The sequence below is a fragment of the Podarcis liolepis genome, assembly GCF_965112155.1.
Source record: "Podarcis liolepis genome assembly, chromosome: 12".
Lineage (NCBI taxonomy): Eukaryota > Metazoa > Chordata > Lepidosauria > Squamata > Lacertidae > Podarcis > Podarcis liolepis.
Window position 1 is genome coordinate 21,615,185 of NC_139563.1, and position 27,235 is coordinate 21,642,419.

General features: G+C 43.1%; 1 protein-coding gene across 1 annotated transcript; it reads left to right on the forward strand.

The window, feature by feature from the left end:
- Positions 1 to 390: 390 nt before the first annotated feature.
- LOC310690347 (uncharacterized protein) lies at positions 391 to 12,846 on the forward strand (the record flags this gene model as incomplete). The annotated part of the gene is made up of 6 exons (XM_083469106.1): positions 391 to 424; positions 2,679 to 2,686; positions 6,797 to 7,427; positions 8,038 to 8,576; positions 9,415 to 9,481; positions 10,848 to 12,846. The coding sequence occupies 6 exons, from the start codon at positions 391 to 393 to the stop codon at positions 12,383 to 12,385; spliced, it is 2,817 nt and encodes a 938-aa protein (XP_083325232.1). The 3' UTR covers positions 12,386 to 12,846.
- Positions 12,847 to 27,235: the final 14,389 nt, after the last annotated feature.

Here is a 27,235-nt window from a genome sequence, read left to right on the forward strand (position 1 = left end):
GATTAATCATACATACATATTTGCACAATGAGAACTGTCCTAATACTAATAATAATTGTTGGTTCTGAGTTGGTGCTCTTCTTTTCCTTTCCTTTTTTGCCTAGGTTATCTTGAGCCTATATTCAGTTCTTAAATGCGACATTCCTCTAGGGAAACTGGGATCTCAGCCCAGACTTTGCTATTCATATGGAGTCAATACACGCCCAAATGATTGGAACCAAGTTCAAAAATAATTACGTTGCGTATATGAAAGTCATTTTGTACAAGCATATGGAAGCAAGATGAGAAGGAAAATCTAGACTGGAGGAAAAATATAAAGAGAATAGTGCATTTCATCCAGGAGTAGGATATCTGGGTTTTAGTGGCAAGTCAACTAAGAAATAGTTGATCATGGGTGGGAACTTCTACGATTCTGGCTTTGCACGTGAGTCTGCTGGTATCAACCAGCTTATTCCAAACAAAACGCCAATACTGGAATGGCTCCAACTCATATCTAAAGCAAGAGACTTCTTTTGTTCCCTTTGAAGTTGAAACTGTAATGCAAGTGAGGTGTTCCAACTCCCTAAATGCGTGAGCAAGTAGCTTCAGATGATCAAGGCTGCAATCCTAAACTCACTCGCTAGAGAGCAAGTGCAACTGATTGAACTTTGTGGTACTTATTTCTGCGCAGAGGACAGCACTTTCTAGCTAACAAAAGTGTTGCCTTTCCTCCTTATCTGATTTCAAAGTTGAGGAAAATCAGCGGCTGGTGGCAATTTGTGTGTAATCAGTGCTATTTTTCTAGAAAAAGAAGTGTTAGAACTCACCGTCAACACCACCCTCATGCTCTTAGAATGGCAATGGAGCCCAGCTAAGAGGTGCCCAAACTGAGTTCGGCTGAGTTCCCACTGTGTGTAATGCTCACCTCACTGGTAGTAGTAAGATGTTCCAAGGACACAGCATTGGTATTGGTAATTGGTTTCTTTCAGAAGCCTGAATGAAAACTTATCACTTTGGGGGGAAAAAATATTTTTTAGTTTTTGGTATCACAAATGGAATGCAGAATGTATAGGAAAATATCTGACATTAGGTATAGAGTCAGACTAAAATGACTTAAGTGCATTGATTTCAGTGGCTCTGAGTATGACTAACGTTTAATATCACCCCTATGAGTACAAAAAAATATATAACTTATACAAATGTGAGCTGCAAAATGTGAGAGAAATCATTGAAACATAAACCTTTTGTTGAAATTGAGGCTGACGATGTCCAGAGCAGCTTTTGTGTCACTTTAGGGGAACGGCTGAGAACTAAAACATGTCTAGCTTTTGAATATAACACTTTGCTAGCAAAAATGAAACACCAACTTCACATTTAACAGACAGAGAATAAAACAATGCATTTGCAGAGCTAACTCTGCACGGCCAATAAAAGTATAGTGTTATGATTCAAACGCTGAATAAAATATAGACCAGATGGCTCCCTACAGTAGATCAACTACAAATCTCTCAGAGATTTAAATCGGAGTCGGGATTGCAAAACTGCCTATCTATCTCTAGGAATCTTTCAAGTTTGTTTTCAGTTAAATTATAAATGGTAGCAACACACTTCTTCTATTACGTACTCTTTTATGTACTTCAGTAGGGCAGAATGTTGGATGTTGTAGCATTCTACTGTTTTGTTTTATTCATGTACTGTCATGTACTGAACCATCTACTTTTTTGTACAATTGATTTGAACATAAAAAAATAATCCAATATATACAAATACTAGAGAGAAACTGAAAAGATGGAATTAAGTTTCACACTGGCACATGGATTTAAATACGCAAATATCTGAGGACAGAGCAATCACAGTACAGCAAAGATTCATGCATGCTTTTGCAAATACCATAACCTAGTACAGTCTTACCTACTCTAACTGGTAGCATCTCATCAGGGTCTCAGGTAAAGGTCTTTCAAAGCCACCTGATCTTTCAGTGCAGGATGTGAAACCTGTGGCCCTCCAGATATTGCTGGGACTAAAAACTCCCATCAGCCCCAGCCCACACAGCCAATTGTGAGGGCGGATAGGAGGAAGCCCACCTTCAAACAACACCAATCTCAATGCTTTCCCACTATAAATTTGGGGTTACCTTATATAGGGATAATTCTACAAACTGGGGAAAATCAGGCTCCAAACTGCTTCACTTGGGGTTGTAGATTATTTGTTTTGGTGTGGGTGGGTCAATTGTTACTTTCTCCTCCTCCTCCTCCTCCTCCTCACCATTCCATTTACAGTTATACCTCGGGTTACAAACACTTTGGGTTACAGACTGCGTTAACGCGGAAGTAGTACCTCGGGTTAAGAACTTTACCTCAGGATGAGAACAGAAATCGAGCGCTAAAGTGGTACCTCGGGTTAAGAACGGTTTCAGGTTAAGAACAGACCTCCAGAACGAATTAAGTTCGTAACCAGAGGTACCACTGTACAGTATATCCTCAGTGCTTTCATTTCCTTAGTACTTGTAACTATGTAGTACTTGTAACTATTTATGGCACTCAAGCACATAAATATTTTTGATCCCTCAGATTTGCACAAAACCAGAAAACTGCACCAGCAAATCATATTAAAAAAAAAAAGATCGCACTAGATATTGAGCAGCAACATGAATCTGAAGTGTATGCTAAGAATTGCAATTCATGTCATTTCATTTCCAGAGGTGCTGGTAAGTATTTCTGATGCAGGAGCATAAATAGATTCCTGCATAGCTAGCTAGCTATTGATTCCTCAGATTTGCAGAACTGCACAGGTAACCCACACTGAAAAGTGTGCTGAGGATTTATAATTGGCTGACTGTGTCCTTTTGAACACTACCTGCACAGTGAGCTTAAAAATTAAAACAAACAAGATGCACACTCCCCTGTCTCCACGCATGCCCTGTTGGTACTGAATCTGCATAATAGGGAACAAAATACAAAAGGGAACACCTACTGGTGGGAACAGAAAAATCCAGAGTGCTTCCTGATATATAGATTCCTATTATGTGCGTGTGTGGTCTTTTCTTTTAAACCGAAGGAAGTGGCTTAACAGCCAAATAATGCGCAACTGTGGACAAGTCCCATTTGCCTCTGGAAGGCCGCAGGTTCTCAACCCTGTCTCAGAGGGAGAAACCAATGGCTAAATTTGGGTTCTTTAACTTGCAGAGCAACATTGCACGCAGGGCCAGATTTAGGTTTGATGAGGCCCTAAGCTACTGAAGGTAATGGGGCCCTTTCTATGTCCAGCTGTCCTTTGTCAACAACAAATTGTCGCTGTTTTCTGTGTTGAATATATGCTATATGGTAATTTATGGAGCTAATAGGTATCTAAAGCCATTTGCACAGGTTGCCATGCAACCAGTCCATGCAGAATGTAGGTACCCTATATATGGAAATGAGCAAACCAGTGATATTTTAGGGAGCGGGCTAGCAGGCGGGGCCCATTACTGTGAACTTCCGTGAAGATTCTTTCCCACAGCTAGCCACACTGTTGCTGTATGTAGGTTTTATTTTATTTGCTTTTTATCTTATATTTGGAAATGCACATCCAGGTTTTTTTTCCTCTTTAATTTTTTTTGGGGGGTCCCCAAGAGAGTGGGGCCCTAAGTTATAACTTGTTCAGCCAATACGTAAATTCAGCACTGGTTGCACATATTGTTAGACAGGGGTCAGAGTGGCCGGCCGAGGCGGGCTGAGTCCCTTCCTGATGCTGATTGGCTTTGACGCTAATACCGGCGTCACTTTTTGTTTTGACTCGGGGGTGACAGGAGGAGCCTTTCATCTTCGCCCAAACGCGGTTCTTCGCCCTCTCCCTGCGGTCAAGACCTGCGCGCTCAGTTAATTCCGTAACCAGATTCCCAGTGTTGCTCTGTCTTCTTCCTCCTCCTCCTGAAGCTGCAGCAACCAGGGAGACTAAATCAATCGCAACTCACCTCTGAACGGCGGAGCCTCCTCCTCCCCTCCTTGAACCTTTTCCTGCCTCTGCGGCAGCGCGGGATTTAAAGAGTTAAAGGGAGGGTCCCGGGAAACCCGATGCTAATGATGCCTAAAAGAATTGTTGCACTTTAAGATTCCCTTCCAGGGTTTCGGAGGAGGAGGTCAGTTTCCCGCCGTGGAGGCAAAACAAACTTTGCCTTCTTCACGCGATCATTGATTCATCTCAGTCCAGATCCAAAAGAGCAGAACATTGGATCTCCCCAAAGCTACTGGTTTCCGCTCCATCTGCTCCTCTTTTTTTTTTTTTAAAGGTAAGCAGCTCGTTTGCTCCCGTAAGAGTGGTTGGATCATGCTCTTTTTTTAAAAAGAGTGTTTTAACAGTCAGTTAAAAGTTCATAGGCGAATGTGCCCAGCCAGGGAGTGGGGTGTGTGTGTGTGTGTGTCTATATTGTAAGGAGAAAGCCTTTTACTGCAGCTTTGCTTCTCCAAATGGGGATAGATCTGCCAGAATAAAGTTATTTTCCCTGAATTCAACGAAGTTGTGCTAAGGGAACCCTTTTAGAGCTTTCTTGAAAGGTTGATGGGACAGGTAGTTAGGATAATAGAATAAAAAGAACAACAATTAGAAAAATTGCTGGGTATTAGAACCTAACTAGAATTCTTCTTGCAGATGGGCTATTCTCAGATCTGCTGCATCTGATATTTACTGTTTTTCTAAGGCAGATGAATAGAAAAGTGTGATATCCTACTAAGTATAGGAATGTGAGGCCTGTAGTAATCAGTGGGGCTTAACTTCCAAGGAACATGTTTGGGATGCGGTTGGTTGGCTGGGAGGAAGTTCCTTCGCTGCTGTGGTTGTTGATTTTGTTTCAACATTTGCGAGACTCCCTTTGGGTTTTATGTTTCACTCTGCCTGTAATGCAAATTTAAAACATTCACGGTCTAAAATGTATGTTTGATTCCCCCCCCCCCGCCCCACCTTAACACCAGAAGAGAGGGTTGAGCCTCTCAGAAGGGGTATCTTGGAATACTGTCAATTGATCAACAGTTTGCTTCTGGGCACAGAGGTGCTGCTTCTCATCTTTAAATTCCGTTCCAGGATCAAGATTTAAAAGGCTGTCTTCTTCCATCCAAACCTGATTGTTGTTAGTGAAATCCACTAAGGCAGGGATACAGAACCTGTTGAACTGCAGTTCCCATCATCCCTGACCACATTAGCCATGATGCCTGGGTACATGATGGGAGCTGAGTACTACTGAAGGGACATAAAGGTCACCCATCCCTGGAGTAAGGTCCTTTTCTGGATTTTCCTGTTAGGATCTTGAGGGGTGAGGGCCTTCTCTGTGGTGGCACCCTTGTGTGGAGCTCCCTCTCTAAGGAAGTTTGTCAGTTGCAATTGCAGACGTAATCCTTGGGGGAAAGACCATAGCTCAGTGGTAGAGCATCTGACTTGCATGCTGAAGGTTCTGGGTTCAATTCCCAGTGTTCTCCAGGCTGAAACAATGCGGAGATGCTGTCAGTTAGTGTTGACAGTGTAGACCAATGGTCTGACTCCATATAAGGCAACCTCCTATGTTCCTATCTGGACCCTTTTCCACTAACAACAATAGCTTTCCTAACATTTTATGCTTTGCTGTTTTGTTGTTGTTCTCCATTTTTAATATCAGTATTGTTAATGGATATTTCTCTCCTCAGGATAAATATGGTATGTCCAATATCCCCTCCTCTATTCTAAGAATCTGGATTTTGTTTTAGGGCATCTGTAAACATTGACCAACCTCTGCTCATCAGCCTAGTTAATATTGTTTCAGAAATCACTGCTAAGACGGGAGAAATGGTTGTTTTGCCCCTAGCAAGCACAGCTATCGCATCTTGGGCTGGGGTAGGAACAGCAGTTGTTCTAGACACACACTTCAATTGGACAGTGACCCTGTGACGTCACTGCTGGTGTGGCATAAAGCCCTCTAACCACTATGACACAGTGACTTCTACCATTTTTCCCATGGGCCTTTGCAATAATCCTGAGAGGTAGTAGAGATAACAATGGTTGCCTGTCCCACTGGGATTTGCACTTGGTCCATCCAGACCGAGGATTCTGTCTTAACACACCACGGCTTTCTAGTTTCTAACAGACAGCGTCTTTTTTAAAAGCTGTTGTTTTTCTTTCTTTGATCCGATATGCATGTAATGCTAAACGAAAATATGCCTTAGCATGAACGACCAAACATGCAGGTTCATAGCTGCTGTATTCCTCACCAGTTCCTGCTGCTTCCATGATTGAGGTTTGTATTGCTTTGGGGGAAAACCAAAAGTTATAACCAGGGTTTGCTTTTCATTTACCACCTGTGGTTTTTCTGGGGGAGACGAACGTAAGCCTGAGTTTGAACATAAAGCTAAACCAAATCATGGCTTAGACCTGAGTAGACTTGCAGCAGTCAGACTGAGTAAGGGGCTCAGTACTGGTGATCTTTACTCCAGGAATCCGCACACTTGCTGGTTCATATTAAGGCAGAGTGCTACCTGCAAATTGGACCTGTATGCCAATACCCTAAAAACACAGACTTGGTCTCTCTTTCCTTGCCCCAGTGCTTTCCTTGCCCCTCTGCTTTCCTTCCCCTTGCCCAAGAGAGCCAGTGTAGTGGTTAAGAGCGGTGGACTCGTAATCTGGTGAACCGTCCCCGCTCCTCCACCTGGGTGACCCTGGGCTAGTCACACTTCTCTGAAGTCTCTCAGCCTCACCCACCTCACAGAGTGTCTGTTGTGGGGGAAGAGAAAGGAGAATGTTAGCTGCTTTGAGACTCCTTTGGGTAGTGACAAAGCGGGATATCAAATCCAAACTCTTCTTCTTCTTCTTGCCCCAGGGACTGCCAAGGTCTCTCTTCCTCTTGCAGGTGACGCTGGAGATGCTGGCGAGACAGTTCCATTGGGCTTTCTGTTGCTGGCTAGGGGTTTGCCTGTGGCTTCTGGCTGGCGAAAGAGGATGCATCAGCGCTGCGCACTGCCGGAGCCCCCCGTGCAGCAGGAGCAGCGACAGCGAACATCAGCCCAGCAGACAACACTGCCAGGGCCCCCACTGCTCAGGAAGGGCAAGGCACCCTTCTCGTGCCTTTGTCCACTCCACCACACCTGTGCAAGGGCAGCTGCAGGAGCCTCTAGGGGGCAGCAACCTGGGACATGCTGCCTTGGCCGCCACGAGGGGTGCAGAAGAGAGTTGCTCTGGAGGAGGAGACTGCAGCGCTGGCGCTCCCAATGGCACCGTTCGGGACTGCAAAGGCATTGAGTGCAGGCTGCCTCTGCACATCCGCCAGAAGTCCAGGCCAGCTACCCAGACCATCCCATGCCCTCCAAACCAGGGGGAAGGTTGCCGTGAGCCCACCTTGGTCAGAGCAACTGAGAGGGCAGCCCAGTTCATTGGGGAAGACCTTGCCTACACAGCTTCAGATCTAGGCGGTGCTGCCCTGGGCGTTCAGCTGACCTGTGATGTCAAACCAGGTAGGTGTGGTGTCTTAACTAGGCCACTTCTAAAATGGAAAACGAGCGAGGTCCCAACTAAAGAGGAATGTCAACTTAAGCTGATGGAATATGTGCAGCATGCGGACTTAACATATAGAATAAGAGAACAAGAAGAACATGCGTTTATACAAGATTGGAAAATGTTTATGGAATATATGGGGGAAACTTGTGTACACTTGAAAGTGTTGTCAGAATTAAGATAAATTCAACAGTGTAAATAAATTTGGATGGACGTAATAATGGAATACTGAATGGTTTAGTTTATGTAAAATATGCAGAGACTTATGATATGCAAAATGAACCATGGAAAGAGACGAAGGGAAGTCATTGATAGTGCCTGATGAAGACTTCTGGGTATTTCCCCTTATGGATTACAAACACACACACACACACACACACACACACACACACACACACACCCCACACACACACCCGGCTTTGCTTTATTTCTGCCCTTGAATGCTATTTGCTTGCACACAGCTGAATGCTTCAGCAAGGCCTGTCACACATTCTGGTGACCTCGTTTGATGATGTTTTGAGAAATACCACCAAGGATTTATGTTTTAATGCCAGGTTGTTTGTATTTTAGGGGAAAATGAGGTTCCGTCTGAGGATGCGCTTGTGCTGCAACTTCAGCTTACGAAAGGACAAGAGAAATTTGTCGACTTGCTGAAAAGCCAGCAGGCGGTGATTGTGGATTTACAGCAAAAACTTGCAGAGCAGCAGAGCATGTTGGTGGCTCAGCAGCGGGAAATCGTAGAGCAACACAGGAAGATGTATGAACAAATGGACCTGATCAAGGTCCAGTATGGCATGCTTTTTGACACGGTGAAGCAAATGTCGTTTCAGAGTTTGCAAGAGGATATTCAACATTATTTCGAAGCCAATCTCCAAGGCCTTCAGAACCAAGTCAGAAGCCATCTCCAGAAGTCCTACTCCATGCATAAAGTAGAAGTCGATGCCAAAGTGATTGATGTTGGGGAACCTTTAATGGACTGTGGCCTTTGTGAAAGTGACGAATTTTGTAATTTCCAAAAGACACCCTCGCAGTGTGAAAAATGCACCTTATGCCCTGCTGGCTTTTTCCAGCTGTCTGAGTGCTCGACAAATGCTGATCGGATATGCCAGGTGAAAGATCATTGTGCTCGGAATCTTAACAGTACTTGTTCCCCCAAACAGGGACAGCCTCACGGAAAGGTCACAGGCAGACCAACTAAAGTTAAAGTACAAATACCTCTGGTTACAAACTTAATTCGTTCCGGAGGTCCGTTCTTAACCTGAAACCGTTCTTAACCTGAGGTACCACTTTACCTAATGGGGCCTCCCGCTGCCGCCACGCGATTTCTGTTCTCATCCTGAGGTAAAGTTCTTAACCTGAGGTACTACTTCCGGGTTAGCGGAGTCTGTAACCCAAAGTGTTTGTAACCCGAGGTGTTTGTAACCTGAGGTACCACTGTACCCATGTTTCAGTATTATATACTTTGGATTTCGTTGCATTATTCTTTGTGTAAACGACGTTTATTATGCCTGTAGTCTTATCACTTTTGCCTGTATGCTCCAGCACAAATTACACATTTAACATAGAAAGTTGCCTTACGCCGAGTCCATTTAGCTCCATATTGTCCACACCGATTAGCAGCAGCTCTCCTGGATTTCAGGAAGGATTATTTCCAGTTCTACCTGGAGATGCCATTAGGGATTGACTCTGGGACCTTCTGCATGCAAGGCAGATAGATGCTCTACCACTGAGCTACGGCCCTTCACACGATTTATATCTCACTTCCGTTAAGCTCTGTAATCAGGTCCAGATCTAAGTTTGATGGGCCCCTGGGCAAAGTGTCCTGCGTTGGTCTCCCTCCTCGGTCAATGGACCCTTACCTGGCCATACTGGCTGTGCTCCAAGTAGCACGATGCCCCAGAGCAATGCTAAGTATTTGAACTTGACTCTGTTATCTGTTACTCATAGGATAGAGATGAGTGCATTGAATCACCAAACATCTGTGGAGAAAGGATAAAGTGCCTGAACACTCCAGGTAAGTTGCTTCATTTCTGTGAATGAAGCCATTCATGAAGGCAGGAATGTTCCCTCATGGTGCAGTTTCAAGTGGAAATTGTGGAGTTGGGCTGAAGAATAAGAGCTTTTAGGACTCTTTGTTAGAAAAAAAAATATCACTTTTATGTTGCAATGCATTATTTCAATTCAATATGATTTCTTTACAAGTGCTGCATTTATAGAATTATTGCAAATAATTTAGTGGCAGCCATACTTAGTCATGAAATATATACTGGGGAACCCCTCCCAATTTAGTTTGATGATACACAAGTTTTCAGTTACATATACCGTATATCCCACTCCCTGAACATCCCCTTCAAGCCATTTCAATAGGACTCACTACACCCTCTATTTTTTTTCTTTCATTTTTGGACTCCAATCAGCTCCAGCCAACGTGCTCCAGAATTATTGCATGCAAACTAAAAATTGGGTCTATCAGTTATATTTGTATGTAAGTAATGGCAATAGTTCAATAGAAACTCATGCAATTTAATCAACACAGAAGCATAGAGTGGTAGAGTTGGGTCATCTAGTCCAACCCCCTGCAATGCGGTCCCCCATCTAATTTGAAGCCACGCCAGCCCCTGCTTAGCTTTGCAAATGTGCTAGCAGTTTTAGAAGGTGAGAAATGTTTTTAAAATCAGAGACAGCCCTCTTGGGGTATATATTGCCTCTGCAACATTACATTTTTATTCTATGGTGCCCTAAGAGCATGGACAGACAGGATATAAATATTTTCAGCAACCAGTTGTATGTTGCTTTGGGTGTCAAAAAAGGTTATTTATGCATGCCACTACTGCAGCCCGTGTTTCGTTAGCCCCCAAATGGAAAACGAGCGAGGTCCCAATTAAAGAAGAATGGCAACTTGACAGAATATGCACAACTCACAGTCTTAACATATAGAATGAGAGAACAAGAAAAACATACGTTTAAAGATGATTGGAAAACGTTTATGGATTATATGGGAAATAATTGTGTACAGCTGAAAATGCTAGCAGCATCAAGATAAATTCAACAGTGTAAATAAGTTCTGATGGATGCAGTGATGGAATACTAAATGTTTCTGTAAAATATGCAGGGATTTATTATATGTAAAATGAACCATTGACAGAGAAGAAGGGAAGTCACTGATAACTTAAGGATGTAAAATGAGTATCTTAAATTGTAAAACAGAAAACCTAGTAAGTTGCTTTGGGTCACTTTGTGTAAAAGGGAAAAAACAGCATGACTAATAAGTGCAAATAATAATAATACTAATAATAATACTAATAATAACAATAATGGTAGAGTAATAATAATCCAGCATGGGCCTGCGACTGAAACTGTATTTCCCTGTGTGTGAACAGGAGGATTCCGATGCCTTGGAATTGCAGCAAAAGAAGCTGCCTTGGGATTGTGCGGAGAAGAGTATTTCTTTAACAAAGAGCTGCAAGAGTGCCAGGCTTGCTTAATGTGTGAAGACAGGGCGGTTGTTCTCCCCTGCTCCACTGTCAGCGACACCGTTTGCTCAACAGCCAGTGAGAACAAGCTGTCCGAGTCCTGGACTGCAAACGCCATTTTACCCATGGCAAATTCAGGCGCTTCTCAAATTTATCCTGGCGTTACCTTGAAGATAAAGGGGAAGCACGAGTGGGACATCGTCGCGGTGGAAGAGAACAGCCTGGTCTTCAAGCAGCACGGCCTAATGTGGGCCGACTTCAATTTTGCCGTGAAACACAACTGCAGGAATTTCCTCCAGCTTGCCTTGAAATTCAGCAGCCAGGAGGAGGAAGGCTGCGAGCTGAGCGCGGTCCGCATCGAGCAGCCGGAAGGCAAAATCTTCCAGAGCGTCAGTGTGAGCGGCGCGGCGGAAGTAGAGCCAGGCCAAGCTCTCTGGCTGTTTTTGAAGAGCCCCAATCAATTCTGCAACCAAAGTAAAGACTTCAACGTTTACGACCTCAACACGCCTCTCAGTTTGCTTTGGTTATCCCACGATACGGGGGCGGTAGCCATGACTGCGCAATTGTCCACCGCGATGCACTACCAAACGAACTACCGGCCAACTTTCAGATTGGTTTCCCTTTCCGACCCTTACATGCTAACCTTGTCCCACGATGGCAGAGCCGTCAAGTTTACGGAAAGGGGCGTGGTGAAGTTCGTTTTGCACCAAGCCCTGTACTCCATGGGCCCCACCTGCATCCACGAAGGCCTTTCCCTGGTGTCTTATCTCAACCGAAACGGCACTAACGTAGAACTAATGACGGTGCACAAGTCTGGCGTCAATTATCGAGACACGTCAATATCTGCCTCCGGGGCCACCAAAGTTGAAGCCGGGGATCTGATTAGCTTTGAGGTCCTTTCGCCAGCACAATGCAACATTCGTTATTTTGGAGACAGCTCTGGAATTAGTACGCTGAGCCTCATCTGGATCCCATCTGCAGTTTCCACTGCTCTCTCAGCCTCGGTCTCCGTTAAGGGGCTGCCCACAGGAGCTGTCAGAAACAAATTACTGGATTTCACTCAGGTTTCCTCCATTGAGAAGCAGATCTGTTTGGTTTCTACTGGGCAACTTGCTCAGAAATACTTTATCTTTACCGAAAGGGGAGTCGCCAGTGTTGTGTTTTCAATAAAGCTGATCCACTCGTGTAATATGCTCCGGGTGACTCTAAATCAGCTCCACGGTGATCATGGGCAGCCTCAATCAATTGCGCAGCAGGTTGGAGGGCAAATGCCAGAAGGAAGTATCTGGACCAGCGTTGCGCTTCGCTCCTCCTTTGAAGTTCGTAATGGTACAATGATATCTGTTTCTCTGGACTGTGTGCGTGGCAGGGTCAACCACGTTGCACATCAGCATGGAACCAGCTTGTCCATTTTATGGGTTTCCTCTATCCCAGGAGGAAACTGACAGTTAATAAAAAGTACAGAAGGAATCGGGAAAGGTGATTGGTAAGCCCATGTTGGGCGTTTTCTCCTTTCTCCAGCTGCAGTTGAATGGCACAGAACTCGCTAAGAGAACAGGTTAGACAAAACGCAGAATACAGGGATGGGGAACCATTGTTCCTTATCGTTGGCTGAGCTGATGGGAGCTGGAGTCTGAGAACACCCAGAGGGCAGTTTGTTGGCTGCCTCTGCTCTGTTGGTGAACTTTTCTAGGGCGTTCAATCAGCTGACTTTCAATAGGACTAATATCTAGCTGAGACATAGCAATGCCTTGGATGTGCAGTTGCCCATTCAAATATTAATAGAGTGATGCTGAAGCCACTTTGCCATGATTTTGAGTGTTACGAAAGCCAGCAAACTGTAAGATCTTCAGTTTATTATTATTGTATTTTGACGGCTGGGATGGATATTGGTACTCTGAGTTGGGGCAGGCATCAAATTGTCTTGGGCCAACCCTGCATGTAAGTCCATACAATCACCCTGGGAGCCATGCTTCATATAATCATTGAAATGTAAGAATTAGGAAGAGCTTTGTAGATGTCCAGTCCAAGGCTAGGGACTCCATCTCCCATCTGCTGTAGCCAGCATGGCCAGTGTTCAGGAATGATGGGAATTGTAGTCCAATGACATAGGGAAGCTCCACAGGTTCCCTACTCCTGATGTAATCCAACCTCTTGCAGTGGTGGACCTCGCATTCTCAAATATCAGTGGCACCCTGTGCAATGCCAAAGTTCCCCCACCCCCACCCCTCACGCTCCATTCCAGACCATAGTTGTGGCACCCCCAAGGCTCGGCACCCAGTGTACCAAACTGGTCATGCTCCCTAAAACCCTCCTCTGCCCCTTGCTTGATGCAGGAAATAAGAAGAGACTTGCAGAATCAGGCCAAAGTAGATGCTTACTGGAAGACCACAAACAGGACCCAAGTTCATCAGCACTCTCCCCACTTGCGATTCCCAGCTTCTTTGATTTCTTATGTTGTTGCATTGTTTCAAAATCTGTATACTATGGAATTCGACGCAATAAAACACAACATGTAAGAAATAAAAGAAGCAATTAAAATGCATTTTAAAAATCACAATGGATCTAGCCCAGTGCATTGCAATTGCTACAAAAGGCAGGGAAATCGCTAAGGTGTCTGCTAAGACTCTCAGCAATTCTCAAGTAGTCTGTGGGGGCAGTTTGGGAACCACTAGTCTAAGTAACAAGTCCTGTTATCAAATCCTCCTTATGATCAAGACATTTCTTCTGGTGTTTATTGGGTCCTAGCCGTACCAAAGCAATCCCTCTGCAACCACACAGGCTGCAGTAGGGACAGTTGTGACCATTAAAAAAGGCAACCCACACACACAAATCTTCTCTGCTTGCTTAATTCTCCTCTCAGACTTTGGAGGGTCTGCCAGGAATTGTATGCGGAATAACAGAGAGGTTTGATTTATATCCAGTCGCCATTTTATAAAAGGTATAATATTAATCCTCTAATTACTTGTTCCACATTTTACAGATTTTATTGGGATACCTTTTCTATGCTTTAAGACAATTTTATATATTGGCTAAAGTGTGCCGACATGGGGGCTTTTTCTAGTATATGAATTTAAAGTATGCAAACTGTGACTGTTGTTTTCTTGGTTTTGTGCTTTGTGCTGGGCATTTATGCAGAATATGGAAGATTCTGAAAACTATATTTATGTTTGTTTTTATAGCCAAATATCACTTTAATTATTCTAAAAGCAAAAGCACAGCTCTTGATCTGTGTGTGTGTATACTCGCCTGAAGATGACGAGTGAGACCTCGTCGAAACGTCGCCTAGACACCCCAACTCTTACACGGGAAGACACCCGAAGACACCAAAACCTGCATTCCTGTACCCGTGAAAATCTACGAAAGCATATATATATATATATATATATATATATATATATATATATATATATATTGCATTGAGGGAATTGAATTCAAATAAAAGATTTTTAACTTTACTTACTGTCTAATGGCTTGATATGAAGAAGTTGTCTGTAGAGTTGTCCTATCAAGATACACCAATCCTGTGTTCTCCTGCCTATTGTTGGACCAATAGGGATGGCCAGTAGGGATGATAGGAGCTGTGGATGAACAATTTCTGGAAGGCACTAGGTTGGGGAAGTATTGTACACACTTGCTTGGAAATAAGCTCCATGGAAAACAGGGAGACTTTCTTCTGAATGGAAGTGTGCAGAATTATGCTGTAACCTTATGCAACCTGGAACTGAGCCTCATTGGACTCAATGGGATCACAGCCAAAGGATTCATCACTGCTGTTCTTGTAAGTACTTATAGCCCAACAAGACATAGGGACCTTACATCCCTTGACCTGCATTCTGATTATCTGCTGATTATCCCACAAGCATGCTTTCTGGATGGGAATTGTGTAACACTTGGAAGCATCCTTGCTGGTATGGCATTTCCTTAACACAGGTGCATTGCCTGTGCCACTATTTAAGGGTGACTTTCACCTGCTTGCTTCATTGCTGCAAACGAGTCTAGCTAAAGACACCCCTGTGATGTATGCAGAGGAGCTTTCATCTAATCACTTCAAAGCAAATAGGGCCCATCTAGTGATTTAAGCCGGTAATCGCATCTGAATTGCATGACTGCGGCCCTCGCCTGAGAGCAGCAAAAGCCTTCTGGGAATATTAATAGATGGAAAGCAGGTGGCGTCAGAAGAGAGTTACAGATGCTTTGCATCAGACACAAATAAAACTCCTTTTGGGAGGCCAAAACTGGACAAGGATTTAGTATATACTATAAAATGTTTTGTTTGGTCAAGGAAATGTTTTGTTGGTTTTATTAAGAAAGAAAGGAGAACGGGGAGGGAGAGGAAACACATTTATCTTGTGCCAAGTGGTTACAAGTACCTGAAGCAAATGTGTTTTATTTTCATGCTTGGAAGAGCATTAAAATTCTTGGGAGGCAATTTCATTCAGACTTCTGAGTTAATTTATTTTATTCGCTGGATTCGGCTTATTATGCATTGCCAACGATTAAATATTTTGCGTGACAGGAATTATAATTTTTCCTCTTCGGTTGGAGGTGTTGGAGCTCACAAAATAATTTTAAGCTGAGAAAAAGGGAAAAAAACAAACTAATTTACAAGGGCTGTCAACGAGTAGTTTCATAATTTCCATGTACTGTAAATCTATACAGGTCTACTCAGAAGCAAGCCCTATTGAGTTTTGTGTCTGTAGGAAAATGTGTACAGGAATGCAGCAGTAACTAAACCCACCGGGACTGCAAGTCTCTGCCCAGATTCTTACTTGTAAACTCACTGAACTTGATGGGACTTCCTTCTGAGTAAACGCGTACAGGACTGTACTATTACTGTGGTTCAAGCCCTACCAAATACTGTGGAACTTCCTTCTAAGTAAACGTGCATAGGATTGCATGGAAAGATTCACTAGAAATCTCCCTTCCTTCCTTTCCAGTCTTTCAACAGTTTCCCAGCTTAGCTACCCAGCTAAACAATTACTTGCCTGATTACTTTTTACCTAGGCTTCTATATAGTTAAAACTCTTCTAGTTATTTTGTAAAGGTAAAAGGGACATGGATGGCGCTGTGGTCTAAACCACTGAGCCTCTTGGGCTTGCTGATCAGAAGGTTGGTGGTTCGAACCCACGCGACGGGGTGAGCTCCCATTGCCCCAACTCCTGCCAACCTAGCAGTTCGAAAGCATGCCAGTGCAGGTAGATAAATAGGTACCGCTGTGGCGGGAAGGTAAACAGCGTTTCTGTGCGCTCTGGCTTCTGTCATGGTGTTCCGTTGTGCCAGAAGCAGTTTAGTCATGCTGGCCACATGACCCAGAAAGCTGTCTGTGGACAAACGCTGGCTCCCTCAGCCTGAAAAGCAAGATGAGCGCTGCAACCCCATAGTCGCCTTTGACTAGACTTAACCGTCCAGGGGTCCTTTACCTTTATCCTTCTACCTAGTTATTTTGTATAGTCTCAATATGAACAGCTTGAGAACAAGAAACCCACCCTTTAAAGTTATAAACCATTTCACTTAGAAATCTCTTAAGAGGTGTACATAAAGCAGTAATATACTTATGAGATTTAAGAATTAAGAAAGAAGTACATATAACTAAATTAAATGTGCGCTCTGGCTTGCTAAAGTAAGTTTTTAGTTATAACTCCATACTTAGTCCCCCGTTTTGCCTGGGGCTGATTGATAGAATATATTTTAATTAATTTTGTTGGTTTGTCAGAATTTATCTGAGAATGAATAAGTGTTGGAAGCACAGTCACTGACATTTTAAATGGGATCTGTATTGTTTCCTTGACCATGTTTCAGCATATCTATTGCGTGTGTCTGTATGTATGCAAACAGCTTAGACAAGAACGGCAAGGAGAGACTGCAGGAAAGGCCTTGAATACATTTTAGGAGGAGGCCCTTAGAAAGCCTCATGTCTGGTTCACTAAGTATATACGATGGCTGCAAAAAAAGAGAAAACTTGATGAGGTTTTGTGCTTGGTGGAGGATTTCATGACTTCACTATATCTTGGGGAAATTATGTCGTGGGGGAAGGAAAAATAAGGTAAAGGAAACTGAATGGGGCTGCAAAACTGGCTTTCGCTAATGTGGTTCCCTCCAGCTGTACTGGCTAGGGCTGATGGGAGTGGGACTGCAAAACATCTGGAGGGCACCAGGTTGCCTGGGGCTGTGCTAGAGACAGACCCTGTCCTTGTTTCTTCGGAATATTCCTACCTGGCTGGTTTCATCTAGGAAGGTGTGTTTTTAGTGAGAAGGAAAGTTGGGGTTGGACAGCAGGAGCCTCAGGTCCCCTAGGCCTGTGCCATGATTTTCTTTCCCATGGTGGCTTGTCGGCACCAACTGGAAATAATCTGCAACCCTTTTCTGACTAGCGTTAAAACGTGGCTTTCGGAAAAGCCTCACGTCTGCTTCCCTAGTTTGCCCTTGAGAAAATTAGAACAATATGAATTCCTTGAACAACAATTAGCATTGCCATCTGTTATTGCCAGCAGATGGATGTGATAGCCTTGTGATCTTTGCCTTAGGATTAGACTGTTGTGTTGCTTTCATCTATGCCATACGCACATAAAACCACCCCAACCCCGTCTTTAAAATAATCATAGTGCTTGGGAGAAATGTACACAGCAAAACATCGCAGGAATCCTTTTGCAGTTTCCATGTGAACTGTGATTCCATCACTTTTCCTGCCCTTTCTCAAGTTTTTCTACAATAAGTCCCACAGGAGACAATGGAACAACTCAGCTAAATAAAATGCTTGCATTTTTATGTATGCTGTGAGCTTAACATGTAAAGCATGTTCTCAAAAAGTGGATTATGAGTCCTTTGAATGACTGGGTGATAGTTGGGAGCATATTGAATGCTAATGTTAAGCAAAGTATTTTGGAATTGCTCAACCAGCTTCCATAAATGCATCTGTCCAGATCAGCCCTGTCCAACCTTGGTTGGACTACAACTCCCATGCTGGTTGGGGCTGATGGGAGTTGTAGTCGAACAATGCTTGGAGGATGCCAGGTTGGCAAAGGCTGGTCCAGAACCTTGAATAAGAACAAGAATATCAGCAGCAGTAATAATTATATTTTGACTTCACCCCCAAAGGTCTACTCCTCTGTGGTCTCCCGAGACAGGTCGATGCCAACAATAAATTGTATTGCAAAGACATAAGAAGAAAAGGGCATCTCTTTAATATGGGGCATTAATAAAAGAAAAGAAAAGAAGAATATAACCGTGTCTTATTTTCATTGGTTCTTTGTTGGTGGTAATTTACTGAATGATCCCTAATAACTTTAGAAAGTTACTAGATTGAGAATTAGCACCCAAATACTCAAAACTGGACCAGACAGCATCTTGGACCCCATTTCCCCCAGCTGCATACATCTCCCCAGGGAAAACTGTCTTTTGCTTAAAGGCCCCTGGACACAGGAGATGGAATTAGTCTCAGGTACAGTGACAAACTGTTTTCACATTGCATATGAAAAGTTCCAGATTCAGTCACTGGCATTTCCAAGGCTGGGAGAAACAGAAATTCCAGAAAACCAATAACCTGTGTAGACAATATTGGACTAAGTGGGCTAATATTCTGACTCAGAATAATAAGGCAACTTCCTTCTTTCCTGGTGTAACTTTGGGTGAAATAAAAATTCTACTTCTTCATCAATAAACGGACCACTATGTTCCATTCAGTTTTGCTGTAGGTTGTTCTCAGCTGCAAAATGCTGGGCTGCAATGTTGTGCTAGATTGTGGAGTGGAGGGGGAATATCAGTGAACAGAATGGGGGAGGGAGTATAGTTTAAGAAACTGGCTGTTATTTGAGGTTGAGATGAAAGATGAATCAAACGATATGTGAGTGGGCAAAACTGGATTCCTTTGAAGAGCATCGGTTCCTTCCAATGTCTACACACAAACGTAACATTACCCTTCCTGCACTTTGGGTGCCAGCAATTTCGCCTTGCATTATACAGATGTTTAACATCTGTGAATACCTCCCAATGCTAGAAGAGCTTCAAATTCTTTGCCAAAAGCTGTAGTCTGGAAATGTGCTCCTGTCTCCCTGGAATTTTGCATCTGATAGTGAAAAACCTCTCCGTTTCCAAATTCAACACATCTTTTCCAGCCATGCCAAGAACATTGGCATTAAGAACTGCATTTGGTTTGATTTTTCTTCCATGGGGAAACAGCAAAACATTATTTTGAGAGGCTGGAATAGGTGCATGATACCAATTTTCTATGCTTGAGGCCTGCTAATTCTGTCCTGCATTTCATGACCCTTGGAGCTGAACGCAGCCCAGCTTCACAGCTCAATGCAAGATATGCTGGCATTCCAGTGGCAGCCAATAATTCTTTTAAAAATGTCAATATTTTGTCATTTAAGGCACAATAGCAACATCTCCTGAATGAGATGAATAAGATCACCTTGTCTAATGGATGAATAGCTGGTACAGGGCTGTTTTATATTAACTTCCTTCTTTTGTTGTCCTACAAAACAGCCAGGTGAGTGAAAGAAAACACACTTTCTCCAGCTTGCCCTGTAAGGTAGGACAGGCTAGGGGCACTGTCTCTTGTAAGAAACTTCCTCCAACAAGTTTTATCCCCTAAATTTGAACTGGGAGGAAGATTTGACATTGTTTGCATTTTCAAGGGAGGCTAAGTAAAGGTAAAGTCCAATCATGGCCGACTCTGGGGTTGCGGCGCTCATCTCGTTTTATTGGCCAAGGAAGCCGGTGTACAGCTTCCGGGTCATGTGGCCAGCGTGACTAAGCTGCTTCTGGCGAACCAGAGCAGCACACGGAAACACTGTTTACCTTCCCGCTGGAGCGGTACCTATTTGTCTACTTGCACTTTGACGTGCTTTCGAACTGCTAGGTTGGCAGGAGCAGGGATCGAGCAATGGGAGCTCACCCCGTCGCGGGGATTTGAACTGCCGACCTTCTGATTGGCAAGTCCTAGGCTTTGTGGTTTAACCCACAGTGCCACCCGCGTCCCTTCAAGGGAGGCTACCTTGGACTAATATGCAAACCAAAGCATAGCTATTGTTGGAAATATGCACGTCTCTGAATCTTCTGGCGCAGCCCTCCAGCCAATGAATGTTTACAAAAATGCATTATATTGGCAAAGTTGCTTGCACCAAAAAAAAAAAAGGATCCATGACTAGTGTCGCTCCAGGGCACTGTGTGAAATTTCAAACGGCAGCTTGCCAGCCTAGCTTCTGCCACCAATCAAGTTTGCAGCTGGAACCAGTCATGGAATGCATGCTTTCATTAGTGCAGGGATGGGGAACTTGTGGCCTTCCAGATGTTGTTGGACTACCATTCCCATCATCCCTGACCACCAGCTCATGGGAATTGTAGTCCCACAACATCTAGGAGGCCACCGTTTTCTCATCCCTGCTTTAGTGTATCCTCCAAGATGCTTTTATATTCAGTGGGTGACGTTTAGCTAGATTAAAACACCAATTTTCTCAATTTCACCTATGTGTCCTCCAGGTTTTTAAGCAGACTTGATGAAGCTCTGTTTTGCTGAATCAATAGTAACCAATTTATTTTCTCCGGTACAAGGCTACATTTACTACCTTTATCAATGCTGGAATCTCCTCCTCCGTCTCCCTGAGCTTTCTGTAGTAGCAATGTGCACGATACAGGTCATTACCCAGAGATTGGGGTCAGTTCCTCAAATATCATGTTACTTATCATTGGCTCCTTCTGGGATCTTTTGTCCCATGCCTGAAAAAGGTTTAGCTGTGTCTTTAACCAAGGTCATCCTGTTTATTAGGACTGAGAATTCCTGTGCCTCTTGACAGTGAAATCCTTTGACTGGCAGCAGAATGACTAAGCATGATTTCAAGTCTAAGGGACTTGTCTTGGTGTGCACAGGCTCCAAGACATTCCTTTTATCTGTATCTGTGCTTTTTAGAAATTCTGATCTGTTTCTGAGTTCCTCTGTGCTCTCTCTGCTTTGATTAGTGCTCCCAATTCATGATAACACATACTCTCAAAACGTTTATAGCGTTTCCTTCTGGCTAAAGTGGATGAAATGTACACACTGAGGAGTCCCTCCGTAGTGGATTAAGTCTGCCAAATATTTTCAGGGGATTTGGGGGGTGGGGGCAAGTAAAAGGAATTCACTTTTACCAGAAGCCTTTTTATTGGGTATAGTGGGTGAAGAGATACCAAGGGAGGATAAAAGACTGTTTATGTATGCAGCAACTGTGGCAAAAATTCTTTTAGCCCCAAAATGGAAACAACAAGAAGCACTAACGAAAGAAGAGCGGCAAATGAAGATGATGGGCTTTGCAGAACTGGCGAAGCTGACAGGAAAAATCCGAAACCAGCAAGATCAAGCATTCCAAAAGGACTGGAGTAAATTTATGCGATATCTGAAAGATTATTGTAAGTAATAAACATCACTAGCAGGGTTGTTTGAAGACTTGTAATGAGAAATTCTCTACCTTTCTATATTTTTAGTTAAATTTTGAGCTATTTCGTAATGTGTGTAATTAGAATTGGAAAACGTACAAAATGCAATGACAAAAAAGGTTAATTTTGAAAGCCATGAGGCGGGAGGGACATAAAGTGGAGTGTTATGATGTGAACGTATATTATAAATTGGAATATATATATATATATATATATATATATATATATATATATATATGGGATTCTCTATAATTCCTTGAGGGGGCAGGGTAGTAGATAAGAGTATTGGACTAAGATTTAAACCCCCACTCAGTAATGAAGCTCATTGGGTGATCTCAATCTAAACTACCTCACAGGATTGTTGGAAGTTTTGAATGTTTGACATTTTATTATTTTGCTGGAAGCCGCCCAGAGTGGCTGGGGGAAACCAGCCAGGTGGGTGGGGGTATAAATAATAACATTATTGTTCTTATTATTATTATAAAATGGGAAAGAGGAGAACTATGTGTGCCACATTGAGCTTCTTGGAGGCAGGGCCGGATTTAGGTTTGATGAGGCCCTAAGCGACTGAAGGCAATGGGGCCCTTTCTATGTCCAGCTGTCCTTTGTCAACAACAAATTACCACTGTTTCTTGTGTGGAATATATGCTATATGGTAATTTATGGACCTCATAGGTATCTAAAGCATAGATGTCAACGTTTCCCTTTTTTAAAGGGAAATTCCCTTATTCCGAATAGGATTCCTCGCAAGAAAAGGGAAAAGTTTACAGCTATGATCTAAAGCCATTTGCACATGTTTCCATGCAACCAGTCCAAGCAGAATGTAGGCACCCTATATATGGAAATGAGCAAACCAGTGATATTTTAGGGAGCAGGCTAGCAGGCGGGGCCCTTTACTTACATCATAGGAGCCTACACAACACAAAACACTGTTGCTGTATGTAGGTTTTATTTTATTTGTTTTTTATCTCATATTTTGAAAATGTACATTTCTTTATTTTTTGGGGGGCCCCCACAAGAGTGGGGCCCTAAGCTATAGCTTTTGTTTAGCTTATATGTAAATCTGGCACTGCTTGGAGGGAAGATGAGATATATAAATGCAATCAATCAATCAATCAATCAATCAATCAGAGGTGACTGTCAAATCTTGCTTGTCAATTTTTGAAAAAAGTTTACAGTTTCAGAGCAGTCTCCTTTTCAGTTCTGTGCATGCCCTGTAGGCATATGTTTTTGCTCCCCTCCCTGTTGACAAATGATAGAAACCAAGCACACAATCTTTACCAATTACAATAAAGTTGTGTCAAGTTTAGTGCTGCAGTAGCATTTTTGGGATTGCCACTGACAGCTAGGCACTTACGCAGTATACAGGGCAAGCAACCCACTTACCTCTTATGATTGGGAGTGACAGCATTAAAAACCTATTAGTTCATTCTCATTAAACTTATTGGAATGGCAACTTTATTAGCATTGCTGCTGCAGGAGGCTTCCCACAGTAGTACAGGCAGCCGTTTGTGGATTATGTATCTCAGGGATGGGTGTTAAAATGGCCCTTACCACAGTCAACTCAGCTTTAGAGGTCAAGTTGCAGAATGAATGACAAAGCATAGCCCTGGGGCTTGCTGAGATCTGCAGAATATTTCCTTTGTCTCTTAAAGTGACATTGACAAAGAGGGAGAGAAATGCACCTTGAAAAATGAGGAACCACAGGCTCTTTTCTCAGGCATTTAAGAATGGGAATATGTGCCCCTAATTTCAGGATTGTGCCCACTTCGGTGAATTTGATGAAAAACTGATGAGATTTTAATGTCTCTTTGGTCCAAATTTAACCACTACCACCACACTAATGTCTAGATGGCAATTTGTACACACCTGAAAACATGCTTGAAATCACTGGTCAAATGGTTCTGTGCCTGGGCAGTTGTAAGGTGCCTTGAGAAGACCACCCCACTGCCAACCCTTTGGGGTAACAGGGGCCTTGCTGGGAGGATGCCATTCCCCCCCCCCGCTTCATTCATTCCTAGGGTCCATGCTCTTTTTTTGGCATGATGAACTTCTGACCTTCCAAATTTGGCCTGCACCCATTTCCCAGATTCCAGCCCCTGCAATTTATCCCTCACAGAGTTACAGTTTCCCTGCAACTGATAGCTCAGTCAGTACAGCATTAGACTTTTAATCTCAGGGTTGCGGCTTCGAGTCCCACATTGGGCAAAAGATTTCTGCTCTGCGCGCGGGGGGGGGGGGGTTTGGACTAGATGACCCTCGGAGTCCCTTCTAGTTCTGTAATTCTAGGATACAGTGCTCAGAATTCTCTGAGGGCAAGAATGCGCTTCAAATGCACTTTAAAAGTTCAGCATAGATCAGCCAAAAGGCTCACCTACATTTTTTGTGTGCCAGGCTGTTGTCAAACGCATAGAAGGTACATATCCTTGAAACCTACAAAAAAAAGATGGTGACCTAGGAAGCCAAGTCTAATGCAGTCCCAGAATACTGGACTCATTTGGGCTCTTGAGCTGCAGGGGGAAGTAACCTGTCCTGTGTGGTGTATACCTTGTTCCTTTATTTTCATGATATACAATGGTACCTTATATTAACTTAATTCGTTCCGGAAGTCCATTCCAAAACCAAAGTGTTCCAAAACCAAGGCGTGCTTTCCCATAGAAAGTAATGCAAACTGGATTACGGTAATCTGTTCGACTTTTAAAAACAACCCCAAAAATAGCAGTTTAATATTTTTTTTTTAAAAAAAAGATTTTTATTAAAGTTTCAAAGATTTTATAAAAACAAGACAAAACAATAATACAAACAGACAAAAAACCAAAAACAAGTATAATTTCAATCCCCTATTTTCTTGTAACTTACTTCCCCGACTTCCTCATACCTCCCCTTTCTGTATTCCAATTTCCAATTATTAATTCAGCAAATCCTCTCCCTTATTTTCCATTTCAATTTTTAACCTTTCTTTTCCTTTTACTTAATCATTACAGCTAGAAACCACATAATTTCTAAACCAACATCATTCTAGCATTCAATAATTTTGCAATGTTTCCTAAGATAGTCCTTAAATTTCTTCCAATCTTCCAATCCAATAGCAGTTTAATATGAATTTTACTATCTAACGAGACCATTGATCCATAAGATGAAAGCAAAAATCAAGGTGCTGCACTATAAAATAAATGACAGTATTGTAGATGACGAAAATTAAAATTATTATTTTTTCTTACCTGCACTGATGATAGTCATTGTTTGCATGGGGGGCTTTTATCCATTTCCGCAGTCACACAATCAACCAGTAGCTGAAGTGGGTTCCACACAGTCACAAAAACAAATTAAACGAGAAAGCCTCAAAAACAAAAAACGCAAAATAAATAGCAAAAACAAAAGCGCCAAACTTAATCAGTTCCGAAAGTCCGTTTGACTTCTGAAATGTTCAAAAAACAAGGCACAGCTTTTGATTGATGCAGGCGCCCCGGAAACAATAGCCGACAGCCACATTGGATGTTCAGCTCAAAAACTGGAACACTTACTTCTGTGTTTTCGGCAGTGGCGTAGCGTGGGGGGTGCAGGGGGGGCCGGCTGCACCGGGCGCAACATCTGGGGGTTAGGGTTAGGGGGCGCAAATCCACGGGTTAGGGGGCGCAAATTACTTGCCTTGCCCCGGGTGCTGACAACCCACGCTACGCCACTGGTTTTTGGTGTTTGGGAACCAAGGCGTTTGAGAACCAAGATGCCAGTGTACTTGTAAAACACTGGTTAATGCCAGAAATCCCAGGAGGGATTATTTCCCAGCTCTCCCCCTCCCCTGACCCTGTTTAATGTCTTTGTCACTCTGAAGTGTTAATAGCTCTGATGGAGGTGTAAATGGCTTCTAACTGGGCCTTTTTGGCACCTGGCACAGTCATTGTTACATGTTTTAGACCATATGGGATTGTTCCTTTGAGGGGGAACACCTTGATCTCCCACAGTCTCTCTAGCTTTACGCAAGGAGAGACTGTTGCTATAAACAATTAAACGGGCCTGTGATTTTATTAACATATTTTATTCTTCTTGCAATCACTTCAAGACTTTTGTTTTTGGAAGCAACTCAAGAAATGCAGTAGGTGATGCTCTTCCTGCCATGCATGTGGATATGCTGTGGTGGTGAAACTTTAACAGCTGCATGTCAGGTAAAAATTAAACTAGTAAAGTTACAGGAGCCTTGCCAAGGGAAAAGGTGACAAACACCCACTAAAGGATGAAGCCTTTAGCCGTGACATATGAATATTTGCATTTCTGCCAGTTCAGCCATTAACAGAGTGAAGAAATCCTGATCACAAATTACTTGCCTTGTATTATGGGGAATTCAGTATGGTCAAACAAGCCTCAAAAGAAAGTATGGATTATCTGAAGCACAAACCGTGCGCAAGATAAAGGGTTTGCATCAACTTGCACTCCATTTTTTTACAGGTTATTGCTTTTATTATTGATAATAATATTTATATAAATTTGTTGAGTTTTTTGGGGAGGATAAAGTTCATATTTATTTATTTTAGCTTATATACAAACAATTATAACAACAGACAAAATAAGGTGATTTTTTTAAATAATGGTATTTCCAAAACAAGCTAAATGTGTTTTGAAATCTTATGTCCACAATATTAATATATTAGCCAAAGTTTTTAAGGTGCTCACAAGCCACTCTGAAGTGGTGTGAGTCGCTGGCAGGGAAGCTGGAGAGAAGGAAGCAGGAGGAATACCAGCTAGAGCATGGAAGGGTACCCATATTGTCAGCGGCTTCATAATTCATCTCTGCCTGAGGTTCTGTACAAGGACAGAATGAGACGTGGAGTCACTTGCCATTTTTTGTAAGTGCTATGATTTATCATCTACCTGTCAGGGAATAATTTGTGAGGCTGTTTAAGCTATCGTGTGGTCTAGACTCTCAGAGAACACACACACACACACACACACACACACACACACACACAGCATTTCCAGTTCAGAATTATTGTAGAAAATACCAACGACATGTTGCTCTCTGTTAGTCTTTCTCCTGCCTGTGTCCTCCTATTGCCCAAAGGTGTGATGGTTCTTATTGGATTAGGAGCACAATAAACACACAGATGGGGCGAAGGCTAAATTTTTTATTAAATAGCCCAAAGAAATAGCCCATTGTCCTGCAAACCTTCTGTCTTTGGCTTCTGGGAACCCTATTAGCAACAGTTTTGACCCCTGAAGATGGATCAGGAACTCTGGCCAGTGCACAACACTTTCTGTGGCCTAGAGATTCTTACTGGTAAATGTGTTTGGGAGGCTTATATACCCTTAGGGTACATTCTTCATTTAGGAGGTTGTTTATGCTTTCTCTGAAAGCATGGTCTGCAGACACCTGATGCTGTAAGATTGCTGAATTGAAAAGTCTGGTCAATGCACAGGCCTGATCCAAGACATTTCTTTTCCTGAAGGGAAGGATACCCACCTCCCCAGTTCCACATACAGATGCCAACCAAAGTTGTTGAATATTTCTTCAACATTGGGAATGGAACAATGTCCTCCAGCGCACCTGAGGGTGTCAGACTTGCTTAGGGGGTCTAGGACTGGCCACATGGCACCATTTTCATAGACTGTGTTACTATTCCCCATTCCTCCCTATAGCTGCCCATGGAGGTGCTAAAAAGTATGGCAAGCTGTCTCCCTATCTGGTTTGGGGGTAGCCCCTGGTTCTGGTACAGGTCAAATAAATGCACCTCTGCCTCCCTCGTTCTCTTGTTGTTGCTGCTGTTTAGTTGTTTAGTCGTGTCCAACTCTTCATGACCCATGGACCAGAGCACGCCAGGCACTCCTGTCTTCCACTGCCTCGCGCAGTTAGGTCAAACACATACTGGTAGCTTCAAGAACACTGTCCA